The sequence below is a fragment of the Bos indicus x Bos taurus genome, chromosome 1, assembly GCF_003369695.1.
Source record: "Bos indicus x Bos taurus breed Angus x Brahman F1 hybrid chromosome 1, Bos_hybrid_MaternalHap_v2.0, whole genome shotgun sequence".
Lineage (NCBI taxonomy): Eukaryota > Metazoa > Chordata > Mammalia > Artiodactyla > Bovidae > Bos > Bos indicus x Bos taurus.
In genome coordinates, this window is record NC_040076.1 from 111,590,695 (window position 1) to 111,610,827 (window position 20,133).

The 20,133-nt window shown below is 40.6% G+C and overlaps 1 protein-coding gene across 9 annotated transcripts in view; it reads left to right on the forward strand.

Moving 5' to 3' along the window:
• The window catches only part of PLCH1 (phospholipase C eta 1), a 253,565-nt gene extending 236,370 nt beyond the window's left edge, over positions 1 to 17,195 (forward strand). For 4 of the 9 annotated variants that reach the window (XM_027543005.1, XM_027543022.1, XM_027543012.1 and 1 more), the window contains 6 exons: positions 6,824 to 6,908; positions 8,856 to 9,002; positions 9,224 to 9,303; positions 10,818 to 10,877; positions 11,318 to 11,672; positions 14,052 to 17,195. In XM_027543005.1, coding sequence (XP_027398806.1) covers positions 6,824 to 6,908; positions 8,856 to 9,002; positions 9,224 to 9,303; positions 10,818 to 10,877; positions 11,318 to 11,672; positions 14,052 to 16,123 — 2,799 coding nt within the window. In that variant the 3' untranslated portion in view covers positions 16,124 to 17,195. Of the gene's footprint in view, positions 1 to 6,823; positions 6,909 to 8,855; positions 9,003 to 9,223; positions 9,304 to 10,817; positions 10,878 to 11,317; positions 11,673 to 13,730; positions 13,759 to 14,051 lie in introns of all 9 variants that reach the window. The other 5 variants (XM_027543071.1, XM_027543077.1, XM_027543032.1 and 2 more) reach the window with 5 other exon arrangements.
• Positions 17,196 to 20,133: the final 2,938 nt, after the last annotated feature.

Here is a 20,133-nt window from a genome sequence, read left to right on the forward strand (position 1 = left end):
TTTATCCATCTTTTTAAAATTTTAAAATACAGTTTTGAAAGATTACTTTCCATTTACAATTATTGCAAAATATTGGCTGTATTTTCTGTGTTGTGAAGTACATCGTTGACCATATCTTACACCCAGGAGTTTGTTGGTACAATAATTTTATCTAAGATAATATCTGTATTCAGTTTTACCCCATTGTCCCAAAATTGTTCTTTTATTATTTTTTTTCTTTTTAGATTCAGAATCCAATTAAGAATCACACATTGCTTTCAGTTGTCATTTCTCTTTGGTCTTTTAAAATGTAGAACGGTTTTCCAGTTTTGTTGTCATTATATTGCTATCTTTTAAAATAAATGTCCAAGCTAGTTGTGTCCATAATGTCCTTCAGTTTGGATTTACCTGATTGTTTGTTCATGATTTAGTTCAGTTTCTCAGTTGTGTCCGACTCTTGGCAACCCCGTGGACTATAGCACACCAAGCTTCCCTGTCCATCACCAGCTTCTGGAGATTATTCAAACTCATGTCCGTCAGGGTCTTTTCCAACTCATGTCCATCAGGTCTTTCGCATCGGTGGCCAAAGTACTGCAGTTTCAGCTTCAGCATCAGTCCTTCCAATGAATATTCAGGACTGATTTCCTTTAGTATGGACTGGTCTGACCTCCTTGCAGTCCAAGGGACTTTCAAGAGTCTTCTCCAACACCACAGTTCAAAAGCATCAATTCTTCGGCACTCAGCTTTCTTCACAGTCCAACTCTCACATCCGTACATGACTATTGGAAAGACCATCGCTTTGACTAGATGGACCTTTGTTGGCAAGTAATGTCTCTGCTTTTTAGTATGCTGTCTATGTTGGTCATAGCTTTTCTTCCAAGGAGCAAGTGTCTTTGAATTTCATGGCTGCAATCACCATCTCCACTGATTCTGGAGCACAAAAAAATAAAGTCTGTCACTATTTCCATTGTTTCCCCATCTATTTGCCATGAAATGATGGGACCAGATGCCATGATGTTAGTTTTCTGAATGTTGAATTTTAAGCCAACTTTTTCACTCTCCTCTCTCACTTCCATCAGGAGTCTTTTTAGTTCTTCGCTTTCTTCCATAAGGGTGGTATCATCTGCATATCTGAGGTTATTGATATTTTTTCCAGCAATCTTGGTTCCAGCTTGTGCTTCATCCAGTCCGGCATTTCTCATGATGTACCCTGCATATAAGTTAAATAAGCAGGGTGACAATATACAGCCTTGACGTACTCCTTTCCTGATTTGGAACCAGTCTGTTGTTCCATGCCCTGCTCTAACTTTTGCTTCTGGATCTGCATACAGATTTCTCAGGAGGCAGGTAAGGTGGTCTGGTATTCCCATCTCTTGAAGCATTTTCCACAGTTTATTGTAATCCACACAGTCAAAGGCTTTGGCATAGTTGATAAAGCAGAAGTAGATGTTTTTCTGGAACTCTCTTGCTTTTTTGATGATCCAACAGATGTTGGCAATTTGATCTCTGGTTCCTCTGCCTTTTCTAAATCCAGCTTGAACATCTAGAAGTTCACGGTTCATTTACTGTTGAAGCCTGGTTTGGAGAATTTTGAGCATTACTTTGCTAGCGTGTGAGATGAATGCAATTGTGCATGATTAGAATAAACATATTTGTCAGGAATGCTACATGGGCAATGTGTTTCCTTCTCAGTGCATCATATCAGAGGCCACATTATGTCAGTTTATCCCAGGACTGATAATGTTACTTGGCTAAGGGAGTTTCTTCCAGATGTTTTTCATTGCATAGTTATCTCTTTATCTTTGTAATATATAGTTTGTGGTATTAAAGGATCTTTTAAATGTATGAGTATCTTTATTTTATGGTTAAAATCCAACCTCTTTATCATGGCTCACGAGGTTCTCTGTCAGAAGATTTTAACTCTTTCTTGAGCCACAGAACAAGATGGTATCAGATGAGGCCTTTGGGCACTTTCTCAGTGTTTTTAAATGCATACAATAAACAGATAAAGTGATACTTTAGGAAGCTGCTGCTGCTGCTGCTAAGTCGCTTCAGTTGTGTCCAAATCTGTGCGACCCCATAGGCGGCAGCCCACCAGGTTCCCCATCCCTGGGATTCTCCAGGTAAGAACACTGGAGTGGGTTGACATTTCCTTCTCCAATGCATGAAAGTGAAAAGTGAAAGTGAAGATGCTCAGTCGTGTCCAACTCGTAGTGACCCCATTGACTGCAGGCTACCAGGCTCCTCCATCCATGGGATTTTCCAAGCAAGAGTACTGGAGTGGGTTGCTATTGCCTTCTCCATTAGGAAGCTAATTATATTGAAATTAACTTATCAATATATTAGAAAGAAGTTGTGACATACAACTATGTGTGCAATAAATAGCAGGATCTAGAGAGGGGTTGAATAACTATTAGATGAGTATGGGTGACATAGAGATTTCTGTCACGACCGTAATGTGACTTAAACATCTGTGATTTCTGTCAGACACAAAGTTATAGTACTAATATTCTACTATTTGTGCTTTATGGAAAATGAAAATGAAAATACAGTTTTCCTCTCGTCTTGGCTCGTTAAATTTGCCATGAACCCTACTTATTTAACTTATATGCAGAGTACATCATGAGAAATGCTGGGCTGGAAGAAGCACAAGCTGGAATCAAGATTGCTGGGAGAAATATCAATAACCGCAGATATGCAGATGACACCACCCTTATGGCAGAAAGTGAAGAGGAACTAAAAAGCTTCTTGATGAAAGTGAAAGAGGAGAGTGAAAAAGTTGGCCTTAAAGCTCAACATTCACAAAACTAAGATCATGGCATCTGGTCCCATCACTTCGTGGGAAATAGATGGGGAAACAGTGGAAACAGTGTCAGACTTTATTTTGGGGGGCTCCAAAATCACTGCAGATGGTGATTGCAGCCATGAAATTAAAAGATGCTTATTCCTTGGAAGGAAAATTATGACCAACCTAGATAGCATATTCAAAAGCAGAGACATTACTTTGCCAACAAAGGTCCATCTAGTCAAGGCTATGGTTTTTCCAGTGGTCTTGTATGGATATCAGAGTTGGACTGTGAAGAAAGCTGAGTGCCAAAGAATTGATGCTTTTGAACTGTGGTGCTGGAGAAGACTCTTGAGAGTCCCTTGCACTGCAAGGGATCCAACCAGTCCATTCTAAAAGAGATCAGTCCTGGGTGTTCTTTGGAAGGAATGATGCTGAAGCTGAAACTCCAGTACTTTGGCCACCTCATGTGAAGAGTTGTCACATTGGAAAAGACTCTGATGCTGGGAGGGATTGAGGGATGGAGGAGAAGGGGATGACAGAGGATGAGATGGTTGGATGGCATCACTGACTCGATGGACATGAGTTTGAATAAACTCCAGGAGTTGGTGATGGACAGGGAGGCCTGGTGTGCTGCGATTCATGGGGTCGCAAAGAGTCGGACACGACTGAGCATCTGAACTGAACTGAACTGATGGGACCAGATGTCATGATCTTAGTTTTCTGAATGTTGAGCTTTAGGCCAACTTTTTCACTCTCCTCTTTCACTTTCATCAAGAGGCTCTTTAGTTCCTCTTCACTTCCTGCCATAAGGGTGGTGTCATCTGCATATCTGAGGTTATTGATATTTCTCCCGGCAATCGTGATTCCAGCTTGTGCTTCATCCAGCCCAGCGTTTCTCATGATGTACTCTGCATATAAGTTAAATAAGCAGGGTGACAATATACAACCTTGTCATACTCTTTTTCCTATTTGGAACCAGTCTGTTGTTCCATGTCCAGTTCTAACTGTTGCTTCCTGACTTGCATACAGATTTCTCAAGAGGCAGGTCAGGTGGTCTGGTATTCCCATCTCTTTCAGAATTTTCCACAGTTTATTGTGATCCACACAGTCAAAGGCTTTGGCGTAGTCAATAAAGCAGAAATAAATGCTTTTCTGGAACTCTCTTGCTTTTTCCATGATCCAGCAGATGTTCGCAATTTGATCTCTGGTTCCTCTGCCTTTTCTAAAACCAGCTTGAACATCTGGAAGTTCACGGTTCACATATTGCTCAAGCCTGGCTTGGAGAATTTTGACCATTACTTTACTAGCGTGTGAGATGAGTGCAGTTGTGCGGTAGTTTGAGCATTCTTTGGCATTGCCTTTCTTTGGGATTGGAATGAAAACTGACCTTTTCCAGTCCTGTGGCCACTGCTGAGTTTTCCAAATTTGCTGGCATATTGAGTGCAGCATTTTCACAGCATCATCTTCCAGGATTTGAAATAGCTCAACTGGAATCCCATCACCTCCACTAGCTTTGTTCATAGTGATGCTTTCTAAGGCCCACTTGACTTCACATTCCAGGATGTCTGGCTCTAGGTCATTGATCACACCATTGTGATTATCTTGGTCATGAAGATCTTTTTTGTACAGCTCTTCTGTGTATTCTTGCCACTTGTTAATATCTTCTGCTTCTGTTAGGTCCATACCATTTCTGTCCTTTATCGAGCCCATCTTTGCATGAAATGTTCCCTTGGTATCTCTAATTTTCTTGAAGAGATCTCTAGTCTTTCCCATTCTGTTGTTTTCCTCTATTTCTTTGCATTGATTGCTGAGGAAGGCTTTCTTACCTCTCCTTGCTATTCTTTGGCACTCTGCATTCAGATGCTTATATCTTTCCTTTTCTCCTTTGCTTTTTGTTTGTCTTCTTTTCACAGCTATTGTAAGGCCTCCTCAGACAGCTATTTTGCTTTTTTGCATTTCTTTTTCTTGGGGATGGTCTTGATCCCTGTCTCCTAATGGAGTAGCCATCATGGTCAAAAAAAGAATCCCGAAATGCAGTACTTGAATGGTCATATTTATTAACTGCCCCCAAATCCAAGACCTCCAGTGGTACAGTTTTACCATATGGTTCTATTCTAAGGAAAAACTTCTGTTTGCAAAGAATTAATTCAAAATGTGTAAACTTTAGCTGACTTATTTAGTAAACCAAAAATATGTCTATCCATCTGTCTCAAAGTGTTCTTCCATCAGACCTCTATCTTATATTCTCTGACACTGCCCTTCCCAAACTGTATTTTTCTTACTCTCCAAACTCCTAAAACATTGTTTTCCCAGAGTTAGTAACTCCCTCCTTTCTGGGTCCTTTAGGATTTTATTCCTTCATTGCTCCTTATCTGGTACTGGAATGACAAAAGAGAGCTTACAAATGGCCAACAAAGGAAGATTCCTCCCCCAGAGGACAGGGATGTGGGGGAGGTAAAGGTTTTTTTTGGTCGTGCTACCTGGCATGTGAGATCTTAGTTCCCTGCAGTGGAACCACTGGACCACAAGGGAATTCCCTCATATTTTTCACCTTTTTAAATATTTTAAAATTTGCATCATAGTACTCAATTGATTTAACTATGTTACATTGCACAAGTGTGGATAACTTGATTAATTATTATGTACCCAGATCAAGATAGAACATATCCAGCACCCCCAGAAGGCTTCCGTACACCTTCTCAGTCAATATCTACTCCTAAGCCTCTGCTCCTTCCATCAAATACCAGCCCAATCACAATAGATTGATTTAGTCTGTGCTTAAACATTATGTAAATAGACTCTGACATATATGTAAATAGACCCTTATATATACATCAGTTCAGTTCAGTCACTCAGTCGTGTCAGACTCTTTGCGACCCCATGAACCGCAGCACGCCAGGCCTCCCTATCCATCATCAAATATTGGAGTCTACCCAAACCCATGTCCATTGAGTTGGTTATGCCATCCAGCCATCTCATCCTCTGTCATCCCCTTCTCCTCCTGCCCTCAGTCTTTCCCAGCATCAAGGTCTTTTCAAATGAGTCAGCTCTTTGCATCAAGTGGCCAAAGTACTGGAGTTTCAGCTTCAATATCAGTCCTTCCAGTGAACACCCAGCACTGATCTTTAGGATGGACTGGTTGGATCTCGTTGCAGTCCAAGGGACTCTCAAGAGTCTTCTCCAATACCACAGTTCAAAGCATCAATTCTTTGGTGTTCATCTTTCTTTATAGTCCAACTCTCACATCCATACATGACTACTGGAAAAACCATAGCCTTGACTAGATGGACCTTTGTTGAGAAAGTAATGTCTCTGCTTTTTAATATGCTGTCTGGGTTGGTCATAACTTTCCTTCCAAGGAGTAAGCGTCTTTAAATTTCATGGCTGCAGTCACCATCTGCAGTGATTTTGGAGCCCAAAAAAATAAAGTCAGCCACTGTTTCCACTGTTTCCCCATCTATTTGCCATGAAGTGATGGGACCAGATGCCATGATCTTAGTTTCTGAATGTTGAGCTTTAGGCCAACTTTTTCACTCTCCTCTTTCAGTTTCATCAAGGGGCTCTTTAGTTCTTTTTCACTTATATATGTAAATAAATATATACCCTTTTATGACTTGTTCCACTATTTGGTTATGTAGAGAACTTTGTTATCTTTTCATTGTTCTATAGTTTTATTAAATGAATATTCCACCATTTATCCATCCAACTCATTATGGACATTTAATTTGTTTCCAGTGTGTGGCTATTATGAATTCACCTGCTCTGAGCATTTTTGCATAGACAGAAGCTCTCATTTCTGTTGGGTACATAACCTCAACTAGAGTCATAGATTCATTGGATAAAGTTTGTGTAGCATTAGTAGATATTGGTAAATAACAATGTAATCTTTTTTCTTTCATGCCTCATATCTGCCTCTGTTGCACCTGAAACAATTTTTCTTAGTAAGCACCTAAGTGGATTGCTGTTGATATATGACATTTTGGCTAATATTCTTCAATTAACATATGTGTAGAAATGTATCAGTGGTAATAACTAATGCTTTTAATCTTTTTATAGATCATCGATCCTTTTGTTGAAGTTGAAATTATTGGATTGCCAGTAGATTGTTCTAAAGATCAAACTCGTGTGGTAGATGACAATGGTAAGATCTCTGTTCACTTTTAATAAAGATGCTCTAGAGGTAGAATTTGCACCAAAAATGAAAAACATGTCTGTGTGGGCTTCCCTGGTGGCTCTGACGATAAAGATCTGCCTGCAATGCAGGAGACCTGGATTCAGTCCCTGCATTGGGAAGATCACCTGGAGAAGGGGTAGAACGTCAAGAGGTTCATTGGAAAGACTGATGCTGAAGCTGAAACTCCAATACTTTGGCCACCTCATGCGAAGAGCTGACTCATTGGAAAAGACCCTGATGCTGGGAGGAATTGGGGGCAGGAGGAGAAGGGGATGACAGAGGATGAGATGGCTGGATGGCATCACCGACTCAATGGACATGAGTTTGAGTGAGCTCCGGGAGTTGGTGATGGACAGGGAGGCCTGGCGTGCTGCAGTTCCTGGGGTCGCAAAGAGTCAGACACGACTGAACGACTGAACTGAATTGAACTGAGATAGGCTTTCAGAGGAGTTTAAAGAAAGTGATTTGAGGGTTCAAGAGTAGTAGAAACTTGTTACTTAGGAAATAACATGCTTAAAGTAAGTAAGGTTCCCATACTGCATTTTCCTACCAATGCTCAATGAATTTTTTTAGTCTCAGAAGTAATTGAGATGTCATCACTAAATCAACAAAAAGTATGAATTCTCTTGTTCAGGAGGGACATCTCAATGATTTTAAGTCCATAATTATTTCATTAGCTAAGGCATTAGGGTTAAGTGGCTGATGCCTCCTTAATACATATGTTTAATAACACTGATTTTCAGTTTTAGAAAAGAAAAACAAACTTATAGAGTACTTGAATTTTTATCTATTTAATTAATTCATCTGGGAGAATTTTACCAAGAAAGAAATGTTTTTGGCTTATAGAATTTTAGTTAAATTATATGCTTTTCCTATTTTTTTTCAGTACCTATGAAAATATATCATCTTTCTTGTATTAAGGTCTTGCTTCATGAGATGCCTCTGGGAGTCAACAGGGCCTCATCTCACTTGGCTCTGTCACTAGTGTATGACATTAGGCACATTATTTCCTCTGAATATCTGTTTTCTCAAGTATAACATGAGCATTATATTTCCTGTGTTAAAAAATGAGCATGGATTACTTGTATATTTTTTGTAAGAGCTACATATTTTTGAAAGTCAGTAATGTATATTTTTTCATCAGTTAGGGAAAGAACCCCTGCCCTACCACCCTTAGAGGATTGCCATAAGAATTAAATAGGATAGTATATGTATAGTGGGTCTCCCTTGGTGGCTTAGCAGTAAAGAATACACCTGCAATGCAGGAGACAAGGGCTCAATCCCTGGGTTGGGAAGATCTCCTGGAGAAGGAGATGGCAACTACTCCAGTATTCTTGCCTGGGAAATCCCATGGACAGAGGAGCCTGTGGGCTACAGTCTACAGGGTCACGAAAGAGTTGGACACAACTGAAAAATTAAACAGTGACAACAACAACATTTGTACAATAACATTGAAACCTTACAGAATGCTTGCTGGTGATGATAACAGCAAACATCTTGGTGGGTGAGAAGCATCGCTTTATTGGGGTGGGGTAGGGGTGGGGGAGAGGAATCATTCTTTATTGTTTTTGCTAAAACAGTATTCTTAGCTCACTACTATAGATGCTTTTTGAGCTTACTGAAACATTTTAAATATTGTCTAAAAGAGCCTTCTCTACAATGCAGTTTTGCTTCAAGGATTATTAGAATTGATGTAATAATTTACAGGCAATTTTCTTACCAATTATTTTCTAGCAGTGGGGGTAAGTTCCAAGGCTTTATTTCAGTAAGGCATCCTGGGGTGGCTCTGTTGTCTTCACCAGTTTAATAACCATTGCAAGCAATTTTCACTGTCTGCTTTGCAGATGTTGCCGCTAAATAATTTTTAGCCAACCGCTTTTGCTTTTTCAATTTGTTTTTTCCTATTTCTCTCAGGATTTAACCCTGTATGGGAAGAAACCCTGACATTTACAGTACACATGCCAGAAATAGCTTTGGTCCGGTTCCTCGTGTGGGATCATGATCCAATTGGACGAGACTTTGTTGGGCAAAGAACTGTGACCTTCAGCAGCTTGGTGCCTGGTAATTCTGGCTGAACTTTTCTCTCTAGACCATTCCTTGTTCTTTGGAAGATGTGATATGCAGTATACACGATACATGGCATATATGATATATAAAGTATGTGTTATATGATAATGTGAGTGTTAATATAACTATTGTAAAGTCAGGTATTTAATTCTATTTCACCCATGGAAAAGCCAAACATGAGTTCAACTAAAAGGTAACTACTTCTCTTTTATCAGGCTACCGGCATGTCTACTTGGAAGGACTGACAGAAGCATCTATATTTGTCCACATAACAATCAATGAAATCTATGGAAAGGTGAGAATGATCACAGGGCTTAAAGTCACATGCAACAATAATATTGTCCCTAACAAAGTTTTTAATTCATTGCATAAAAGGAACGTAAACCTCGACAAAATTTTTTGAAAGGAAACTCTAAGAAGGCCAGCCCACGCCATGCTCCATGTGCTCTCCTGCCCTGAGGTCCTCATTCATGTGCTCCTTTCTCTGTTTAGGGGTGTGTACATGTCCCCTCCACCCAGTGGCCCTTGCTGGGCTTAACAGACCTGAGAAAACTATTACTCTCTCAGGCAATCATTTGTTTGACTAAAACAGTCAAGCTGGAGTTACATGTTTGAATTTTATTATAATCCTTAAAAAAAAGACTCAGCTGGCTGCAGTTGGAAATGTAGTCTCAGATGTTTGAATTACCTGTACTAACTGGGTTGTGATCCCAGCCAGTTCTAGACAGGATGCATTCATTCAAGTGTCATGTATTTAACCGGAAACCTAAAAATCATGAATGAATTAAAAGCCACCCACTGAACTTAAAAGGAAGAGACCGTACCAGTGTCTTCGGGCTCTCTCCCAATGACAGTTTCTTCACTGTGGAGCTCACTTGAGGTTTACATATCTATAGGCTCTCGTCTGGTAACGCCAAGTCACTGGGGATTTAGTGACTGGAACCATTTTCAGGACTAGATGTGATTCGGAGGGCCTCTGGCCCAGGAGTGTCTGGTGCTCTTTATCAGAAGGTCAGCATATCAGAAGGTCTGGGGCTCCTCCTCCAGAGGAGGTTTATACATTTATTATACAGAGGTTTATACATTCTCTGTGCTTCTGCTTCCTTATCTGTACCTACTTCATGAACAAATACTTTATCTTTAAGAAGCTGCCTGGCACATAGTAAATGCTCAGAAATGTCAGCTAATATTAATATTAAAAAGACTACAATCTGACTGGTAGGGAGTAGACCAGTTTGCCCTGAAATAGGAAGTATGTGTTTATTCTCACATCCGTCAGTTGGGAAGGGTGAGGATCCTAATTTCTAAGAGTGGTAAAGTTTTATGTCTTCTTGTGTTCAGTCCTAGATTGTGCTGCTTGCTGAGATCTCTCCTCTGGCCTAAACATACACAAATGTAAATTATCAAAAAGTGATTCTTGAATTTCTTAGGAATCCCAGGCAAACTAAGCACCATCTCTAGCATTTCACATGCTTGAAGGAAATAATAAAATTCAGAATTTGTTTAAAACTTGAGCCAGAAATAACAGGAAAGAGAATGTGTTCTCTAGGGCTTATGTCTCTCTCCTACGTAAATGTCCATGTATAGTGTAAGTCATTTATTACCTTCAAGGTGTGTTTGCATTGAGAGGCATAAACCACAATGTGGTGGTAGTGAACTGAGCAATGAATGAAACCTGCAACTAAAAATTCAAAGTGGGAGAAAGGGTTTACAGAGCATATGTGTTGTATCATCTTCTGGTTTTACTTGTGCAACCTTCTTGAATGAGGCCCAATTGTGTTTTGTTGTGCTTTTTTTCCCCCCTTGCAGTGGAGCCCTTTAATACTCAACCCCAGTTACACTATATTGCACTTTCTAGGAGCTACAAAGGTAGTTTCTCAGCATGGTGTTTGGTTCTGGCTGGCGTGTTTCTATCAGTGGTCATGGCGGCATGCTCTCTCACATCGCTCCATCGTCCTGCTTACCACTTTGAAACTTGCGTCTGTTGCTTTAAGGAGGCTCAAGTTCATAACAGTCTGTTCACTGTGGAAACTCTTTCTACCACCTTGTCCTACCTTCTTTGGGCAGGAAACTCGTGGGCAAGCTTGGTTGTGAAAATGGGAGGCTGCCTTCCTCCCAAAGTCAGGTTGATGAGACATGCATGATGTAGTGCAAACGTGCTGTGTGCTGCCGTTTTCTTGGTTTGAATATTCTTCAGTGGCTGTGAGATTTCGTTTTCTATCCATTTTTCATGCAGATGTCACTTGAGAGGCAAGTGGTTGACACAGTGGTATTTGCTTAACTTCTGCTTGGTCCTTTTGTGTCTTCAGAACAGACAGCTCCAAGGTTTGAAGGGGCTGTTCAATAAGAATCCCAGACACAATTCTTCAGAAAACACTTGCCATTACACTCGGAAGCGATCGATTGGAGATAAGATTCTGCGACGCACAGCCAGCGCTCCGGCCAAAGGCAGAAAAAAGAGCAAAATGGGCTTCCAAGAAATGGTAGAGATGAAGGATTCTGTTTCTGAGGCTGCAAGAGATCAAGATGGGGTCCTGAGAAGGACCACGCGGAGTTTGCAAGCGCGCCCTGTCTCTATGCCTGTTGACAGAAGTCTTCTTGGGGCTCTGTCGCTGCCTGTATCTGAAACCACAAAAGACACTGAAGGAAAGGAAAACTCTCAGGGTAAGATGCTTTAAGTTTCTCTGAGAATACACCATTTTAAGACACATTTTGGTGTCCCTAATTACCATGATAACATGGTTGGCATTTTGTAGTCAAAGTAAAATATTCTGAAAAATAGGTAATTACATTACAGTGTTACCTTTTAGACCAGATTTTAAACTTTGGCGAGAGGGTGCTGGAAGAGCAATTTCCTAGTCACCTACAGCCTCAAAATAACGTTGACATCTGAAGTCGACAGTGAGGGACCAGGGGCGATGGTGGAGAGCGTATGGGCCTATGAGGTACAACAGAGGGAGGTGAAACCGGCAAACTATGAGCAGGGAGAATGGTTTTCTTAGCGGGTACCATAGTTACTGATTTTCTGAGGAGGAATAGAATTATATTGACTTTTCTGAGGTGTAGTTTAGTTGTATTTCTTTCTCACTATGCAACATGTTTCCACAATTGGAAATGTTTATGGAGAAAGAGGAAACGCCAGCTGTTAAAAGTAAGCCACTTTCTTCACTTGAGAAATCTCTGCTTCCTCAAGAGGGAGCTTATTTGATGTTTTCCTGTGGCCTCTGTTTCCCTCCCCTGGATGTGGGCAGGGAAGGAAGCATGTCTGTAGCTCCTGTCCAGTTATAAACTCCTCAGGCACAGGGACCAGGTGTTACCTATCTTTTCCTCTAATGTGAGCATAATGGTTCACTTGAGAACTTGATAAAGAGTGGTATCTGTTTTACACGGTACCGAAGAGCTCTGTCCTTGTATCAGTGACTCCTCCCCCACCCTATTTTAGATAATTCAAGTGCCAAAACTGTATGCATTTGATGTCTCTGCAACAGATACGTTTTAATTAAATCAGAATCACCTCAAACAGTAGAAGGTGATCCCTGTTCCTTTTAGCAGAATTCTTTCATCATGCAGTCTAATTTCAGTGATTTCTTTTCTCATGAATACCACTTATCGATTTTTATTGTCAGATATGATAGGAGGACAAATCAATTTTTCAATGGCTTCTGTGAAGGAGAAAAGGGGAGTTTAATGTTTGAAATGTTGCTAAGAGTAGTATTGGAAAAGAGATGAATACATGCTTTAAAATTTATTTTAAAACTCCACTTTGGGGGAAGTAAACTATAAATAAAGTCCATTTGGGGAGGGAAATAAAGCAAAAAATGGTAATAATTAATCCCGTTAAAACCACAATTAAGATGCTAATACTATTTAGGTGAGTTAGAAAGCAATAGTTGATATTTCTTTCTTGCATTTAAAAAACAGGAACTTTATATAAGTTATTCATATATATATAGCATAATATATTTAGTAATACATAAATATAAAACTTGTAAATATAGAGCAATACATAACCATGCAATGATTCAAGTTACCATGTAGAAGAAAAATTAAGTGGAAAAAATTCACAATACAAAATTGTATACATAATTTTATAAAAGCTTACAGTATCTATCTGAGTGATAACACCATATAATATTTATATTTTTCCTTATAATTTTGGGGTTAATCAAGTTTTTATGATGATTTTTTTAGTTAGGAAAATAATAAGTTAAGTATATTCTTTTTCAATTTTCATAACTGAAAGCATAAAGTGCTATTAAAATAATGTGAGTAAAAATATTAGCACACCTAATATTGTCTTAACAGTATACTAAACAGGATGGGTTACCCTGAATTAATTTAAATTGTGTATTTTTTTAAAGTTTTCCTTCTTCTGCCCAAGATCTTGCTGCCTTTTTTAGGGGAGAATGAAATATGAAATTTATGTATTTAAACTCCAAAAAATATGATCAATGGGAAATTAGATATTAGCAATGCCATAGAATTGGTGACCAAGTCTTTATTTTTACATTTTGAAGTCAACAGATATTGATATTCTAATGCATTTATTGCACTTCCAATTTGGTTTTGAAATTAAATGGTCAAATTAAGTCTTTTGCCAAAATGTTTTTCAAAATGATTTGTGGGTTTTTTTGTTTGTTTTTGTATCTTGCTTACAGTTACCACAATACTTTGTTTAACAGAGCTGTCTTGTTCTGTTTTTATTGCCATGCTTCTGTGTAGTACAAATCTGAATAGGAAACAACTTAAGGTAATCTTCACTGTAAAAGTATGGTAACTCATTGACATTTTTTTTTACAATGAATATTACATCCTTAGCTGATGTAATAGCTATTCAAAGGGAGGCTCCAGTGAAACTATATAAATATATTTTACCATTTATTCATCACACAGACACTTTGTTGCAAATCTATGCAATCCATGATTCTGTCACAATGTAACAGATTTACATTTTCCATTTGTCTGTCTGAAGGCAAACATGAGTGTTTGCAGGTCCTATATAAAGTGATATATGTCACTTAAAATATTGTTTGTTTCATTCAGCAGAAGATAAGGATGCCAGGAGAGATGGGAAGGCAAGTGTAAAAGACCAGCATCTTCCAAATTTCAACAAAAAGTTATCCTCTTCCTCCAGCGCTCTCATCCACAAAGACATCAGCCAAGGGAACTCTGCTGTTTCTACTGCCAACTTGTCAATCACAGAACAGTTAGTGCCAGGTCCAAAGGGTGGGAGAACCAAATCAAACATGTTAAGTGATTGCTGGGAACATCAGTGCCTCAGCAGATCCCTCTCTCCAAGGCAGCATTTGGCTCATGATCCTGCAGTTAGCCCATCAAAAGATCTATGTGGTGTGAAAACCAAGGAAAATGGGAATGCTGGGGGCTTCGTGGTAGGGAAAAGCACATTGTCAGGAAGCATCCTTTCTCAAAGCAATCTGGAGATTAAGAAGCTGGAAGGTAACTGGGATAAGGGCAGAGCTGCAACATCCTTTTCTTTGTCAGACGTCTCTACACTCTGTTCTGATGCACCAGACTTACATTCCACTGCAATTCTCCAGGAGAGTGAAATTTCCCACCTTATTGACAATGTCACTTTAACAAATGAGAATGAGCCTGGCAGTTCCATCTCAGCACTGATTGGCCAGTTTGATGAGACCGGCAACCAGGCTAACCCTACAGTTGTTTCTCATCTTCAGAGCCCCAGTGTGATGTCGGGCCATCCTCCTGTGCCCACCATGGACCTAAAAATGCCCTTCAAGCCTGGCTTTTCCAATGGAAAACCCAAGTCATCCTTCCTGTGCTCGTCTCCTGAGCAGATTGCACTCTCTGGACACGAGACCTGTGAATGTTCAACACACACAGCTGTTGGTGAAACTATGTGCACTCCTGTCTCTAAAATGAAACCAGACAATGACCTTTCTGGGAAGGCCATGACTGGGGCCATAGAAAACAACCTGCCTCAGTCCTCTAATACTTCTCACTGCTGGTTACCAGAAAGTCCCACCCATGGGAAAGACTGGGAAATCCTGAAGAACCCCAGCCCTGCCACTTCCACTGACTTGACACTGGAGGATGTAATAGCTGCTCCTACTCTCAGTTTAAATTCTGGGGAGAGCAGTCTCGTAGAAATGGATGGAGACTCAGAAAATCTGTCCCTAACAACCTATGAATATAGGAGAGAGGGCACAAGTCACCTCACTTCTCCTTTAAAAGTGAAATACAGTCCAGCTGCAGTGGAACATTTTCAAAGAGGCTTGAGAAATGGCTACTGTAAAGAGACTCTCCACCCTTCTGTCTCTGAAATATTCAACAATACTCAAGATGTCAAAAATCAAAATATCTCTCATCTAGCCTATCAGGGTGCTGGGTTTATGCATAATCACTTCTCAAATTCAGATGCAAAAACGAACCAGACCTCTGGGCCCCTGCCTTGTGCTCATGACTTGCATGCCCCTGCCCCGGAGCAGTCCACACACTCTGCTCTGAAGCTGTCCAGTCCGTGCAAATCCAAAAGTCTTGGGGACTTAACATCAGAGGACATCGCCTGTAATTTTGAAAGCAAGTACCAGTGTATTAGTAAGAGCTTCGTTACCACTGGCATCAGAGACAAGAAGGGCATGACTGTAAAAACAAAGTCGTTAGAGCCTATGGATGCCCTGACCGAGCAGCTGCGGAAACTTGTGTCCTTTGACCAGGAAGATGGCTGCCAAGTGCTGTACTCCAAGCAAGATGCCAATCAATTCCCCAGGGCCTTGGTCAGAAAGTTGTCATCCAGAAGTCAGAGCAGAGTGCGCAATATTGCTAGTCGTGCCAAGGAGAAGCAGGAAGCCAACAGGCAGAAGAGTGTGAACCCCAGCACTGTGGGAGGAGTGGTTCTTCGAAGCAAGCCGTGCGCGCCGGCCCCCACAGGGAACAGGCACTCCACCGGTTCCTACATCGCGGGCTACCTGCGGAGCGCCAAGGGCGGCAGCTTGGAGGGCCGCGGCATCCCCGAGGGCGCATGTGCAGCCCTGCGCTCCGGCCATGTCGACAGGTTCTGTTCACATCATTCTGTTCTGCAGACCGAACCCAGCAGTGATGATAAACCAGAAATTTATTTTCTTTTGAGACTGTGAATTACATAAAGCTGCATTTTCACTGTTAATAAGATATTCTGTAGAATGTCTGAGTTTTTAGGAAATATGGTCCTTGGCTTTGAGATGATTTTCAGATGTATTTTTAAACTCGTATTACAGCCTCCTTTTGACTCCGTGTGTTCTTTTTGCGTTTGTATATAGACCCGGGTGACATTTCCTGTGTATCTCTGATCTTTCCTCACTGAGGTGTGAACTCTATTGGTATGATATATGTGCTTGCCCTAGATGTGAAACTTCTCAGCAGTTTGGGTTCTATGCTTCACCAAGACGCTCTTTACTCTGTGCTCTCAGCTCACGGTCACAAATACAGTCATTTTTACTCTCTGCTAAGAGATTTTTACAAAGGACAAAGGGATGAATTCTTTATTTTAAAGCCATTACCATCTTTCCTAGTTTTCCTTCTTTATTGAGAAGCTCAGATGCATTTTTATAACTCAGTTAAAAGAAGATTTAAAAAGTTACCTACCTTACCTTTCAATATTTCTCTACCCCACCCAGAAGGAGAGTTCAGAGGAGATGGGTAGCCGCCCTCCCCACCCCCCAACCATACCCTCTCATTTTAGAGCCAGGTGTGAGGGTCTGAGGAATAAAGCAAACTTCTGTATATAAGGACAAAATTGTTTGTTTTACATAAATTTTGTTACATATTTTTGCTAATGGCTTTGTATGTAACAAGAACACAGTTGCCAAGCTATTTGTTGTATTTTTGAATTTTCTGATTAAATTATAGGCTGCAAATAATGGCTTTCAGGATGAAGGACTTCCAGCATATGCTAACAATGACAGTAGCACAAATTGAAAACTTCCCAAAGCTTTCAAGAAAAAAAATATTTTCTCATGCTAAAACCCAAGTGAATATAGATAATTAGAAGAAATCTTTTCCCTTCAGGGAGCCAAGTAATTCTATTTTAGTACCAACATACATTATTTTCACTGTGAATCCATTTTTTATTGCATGTTCAGATGTCCCTCTTTGCTTTTTTGTAATGTTAACTGCAATGATGTTCTTCTTGGAATTCATGAAAATATAATTAAAGGAGATTTTTAAACACTTGGTGATTTTTTTTTTTTTTTTTTCAAAATTGAAGTTCATGTGATGACTGTTGAGTAGGGAACCCAGAGCTCTTGGAAATATTTGCCTTTTCATCTCTTTGCAATAGAAGAGATCACTTCTACGGGGACAGTTTTAAGCAGCATTTTATGTCCTTGAGTGTTTTCACTCTGCTTTCAAGACAGTATTTGCAAGGTGACTTGAGAAGAAATGGAAATGTAATGAGTTTCTTTGCATTTGGTGATGATGTTGCAAGTTAAAAAATCCTTCCCAAATCCTGCCCATGGCAGGAGTGGAGTTGGTAAGCAGGCAATGCCGGCAAGAGGCTGTGTTTGACAAATTAGACCACCTGAAGCTTTGCTGTGTGGGGGGAGACTGGAGAGGAAAGCAGTTGGATCCTGCTTTCTCTCATCAGCCTGCTGCTGCAGAACCTGGATCCTGTGCTTCACCACCTCCTGATCCCAGCCAGGTGCCCACCCAACTCCTGCTCACCTTCAGTTGCTGCTGCCACCTCTTGGCACTGCAGCTGCTTCTCACTCCTATGCCAGGACTCCATGTAGTCCCTGTTTCTGGAATCGCATACAGGTTCGGAGCCTACCACCATGGCCACTTTGCTCATTAGTCCATTGCACAAGCAGTGAATCTAGCAAGGAGAGAAACTGACCGGCGCTCAGAAAATAGGTCATTCTGTCTCTCTGGTTGAAGGTCTCTTTGTGGCTACGCCTATTCTTTCAGAGTCACTCCTGAGAGACTGTAATGTGGCCGTGATCACAAACTGTCTTTGACCTGAGTTCAGGGTCTTTCTTTCTCCATCAGTTGGTTATGGGGAATAGGTGTGGCTGAGAGAGTGGCATTGATGCAACAGAGGCAGGTGATATGGAGATCAAGGCCAACAGGCATATTTTTTGCATCTTCTGGAGTACTTGAGTCTTCCTAAGTCTACTGTTTCTTTCATGTAATAGTTCATTTTTGTCCACTCAACCCTTTCCTGGGAGTTTCTGTTAACACTGAGCTCATGATGGGCCGCTTCAGCTGCACAGTTACTTGATGTGCCATTGTTAGGCTCTCCTGCTTTACTTCAGAGGGTATGGCCCTTCCTATTCCAGACCACTGGACCTCTAAAAATCTTACTGATGTTGCAGGCCCCTTGATCATCAAGGACTTGCTGCCTTCCCTCTGACACATTTGTGTTTTAATAGGACATTTGAATTACTTGACTGTTCTCCTTATTAGGTCCAATTAGTAAAATGTCAATCAGTGTAGAAGCCTGGCACAATGCACTGAAGAAAAGCAAGATGGTGGAGATCAGTATAGACTAGACCCTGACAGACAGCAGAAAATTGATCCAGACCTAGAGAGAGACAGTGAAGACTTACTGCTGTCCTTGCAACATGAAGATGAACTGCTTTTGATCCTCTCTTTTGATGAGAATCAGACATAAAGCATTCAGCAAAACAATAGTCACAAATGAAGTGCCAGAGGTTGAGTTGATCTCCTCCCATAAAATTCCTATCTAGCGTAGAAGCTGTAATTGGAATAGTATTTTAAATTTATAGTAGTCCACTGGCACCCACCATGATCAACATGGTTTTGGGGAGAAGGCCTGGTAGGTGAAATGAACAGATGTATTATGGGAATCACCATCATTGAATCTTTTAAGTCTTTTGGTACTGATTTCTGCAATTTGTCCTGGCAGATATGGCTCCTGATTTTACTATCTTGGCCTGGATGGAAGGTGCATTGTACCTTTTAAAATCATATTATTCCTTAATTCATAGGTCAGGAAACCAAGGGCCAAGTTCTAAGTGTATCTATCCCATTAGGCATTCAGAGACTAGAGACAGAGCAACAGAGTGGGTCCCTGGAACTATTGGATCCATTGCAAGATGAACCCAAACACCATTTACAATCTGGGGTCTCTAAGTCTCCCTTTTAATTGGAAGACCATGGTGGTGGTGTGGGTTCTCTAATATTGTCAGCTGTGATCTCATTCTAACCATCCTCAAGATGTCTAGAACTTCCCTGGTTGTCCAGTGGTTAAGAATCTGCACTTCCATTGCAGCAGGCACTGGTTCAATCTTTAACTGGGGAATGAAGGTCCTGCATGGTGCAGCAAAAAAAGAAAAAAAGATTTCTGGGAATTCCCTTTTCTGCAGTGCACAATTACTCTGGCAAGTTTGAGGAAAGGTTAGAGAGAAACTTGCCATGATCTGGTGGCATTGTGGGAACCCTACATTCCCTTTAATCAACAGGCTCTGGCTCTGTGAACTGACTTAGATCTAGTAACTGAGGATTACAGTTTTCCATCAGTGTCTGACAGCAGCATTATGATCATCAGTTTTCCATTCTTTTTGGTTGTATAAATCAAACAAAAGACTAGTCAGTGGTCTTCAAACTGTAGCATACTTTAGCAAATTAGAGGATTCATTCAAACATAGATTGTTGGCCCATATCCCCAGAATTTCTGCATTAGTAGATCTGGAGTGGGGCTTGAGAATTTTCATTTCAAAGAAGTTCCTAGGTGATGATAAAGCTGCTGATCTTAGGACCACTAAGAGCTCCCACCCAGGTGGCATGTTCCCTCCTAGAGAATACACTCAGGTGGTGGGTTTGCATGTCTTCATTCTAATATTCTCTTTTTCCTGAGCCTTCTGATTCCTTTCTCACTACTCTGCCAAGTAAGTTCCCACAAACTCACCTCAACTTACTGAGCCATTGTGAATCCAGGCTTAATGGAGTCATCTTAGCTAACTATTAGGACTGGTAGACATTAAATTTTACTAGGACATTATTAAGACTTGCTGGACTTTAAATTCCAACTTAAGGATGAGTTGCTCATTTCAACAAGTCTCTCCTGTTCAGTGGTACGTTCCAGGTCCACTTGAGGGTCCAACACCCTTAAGATCTACCGCCACAGATGTTTCTCTGGTTCTTTCTT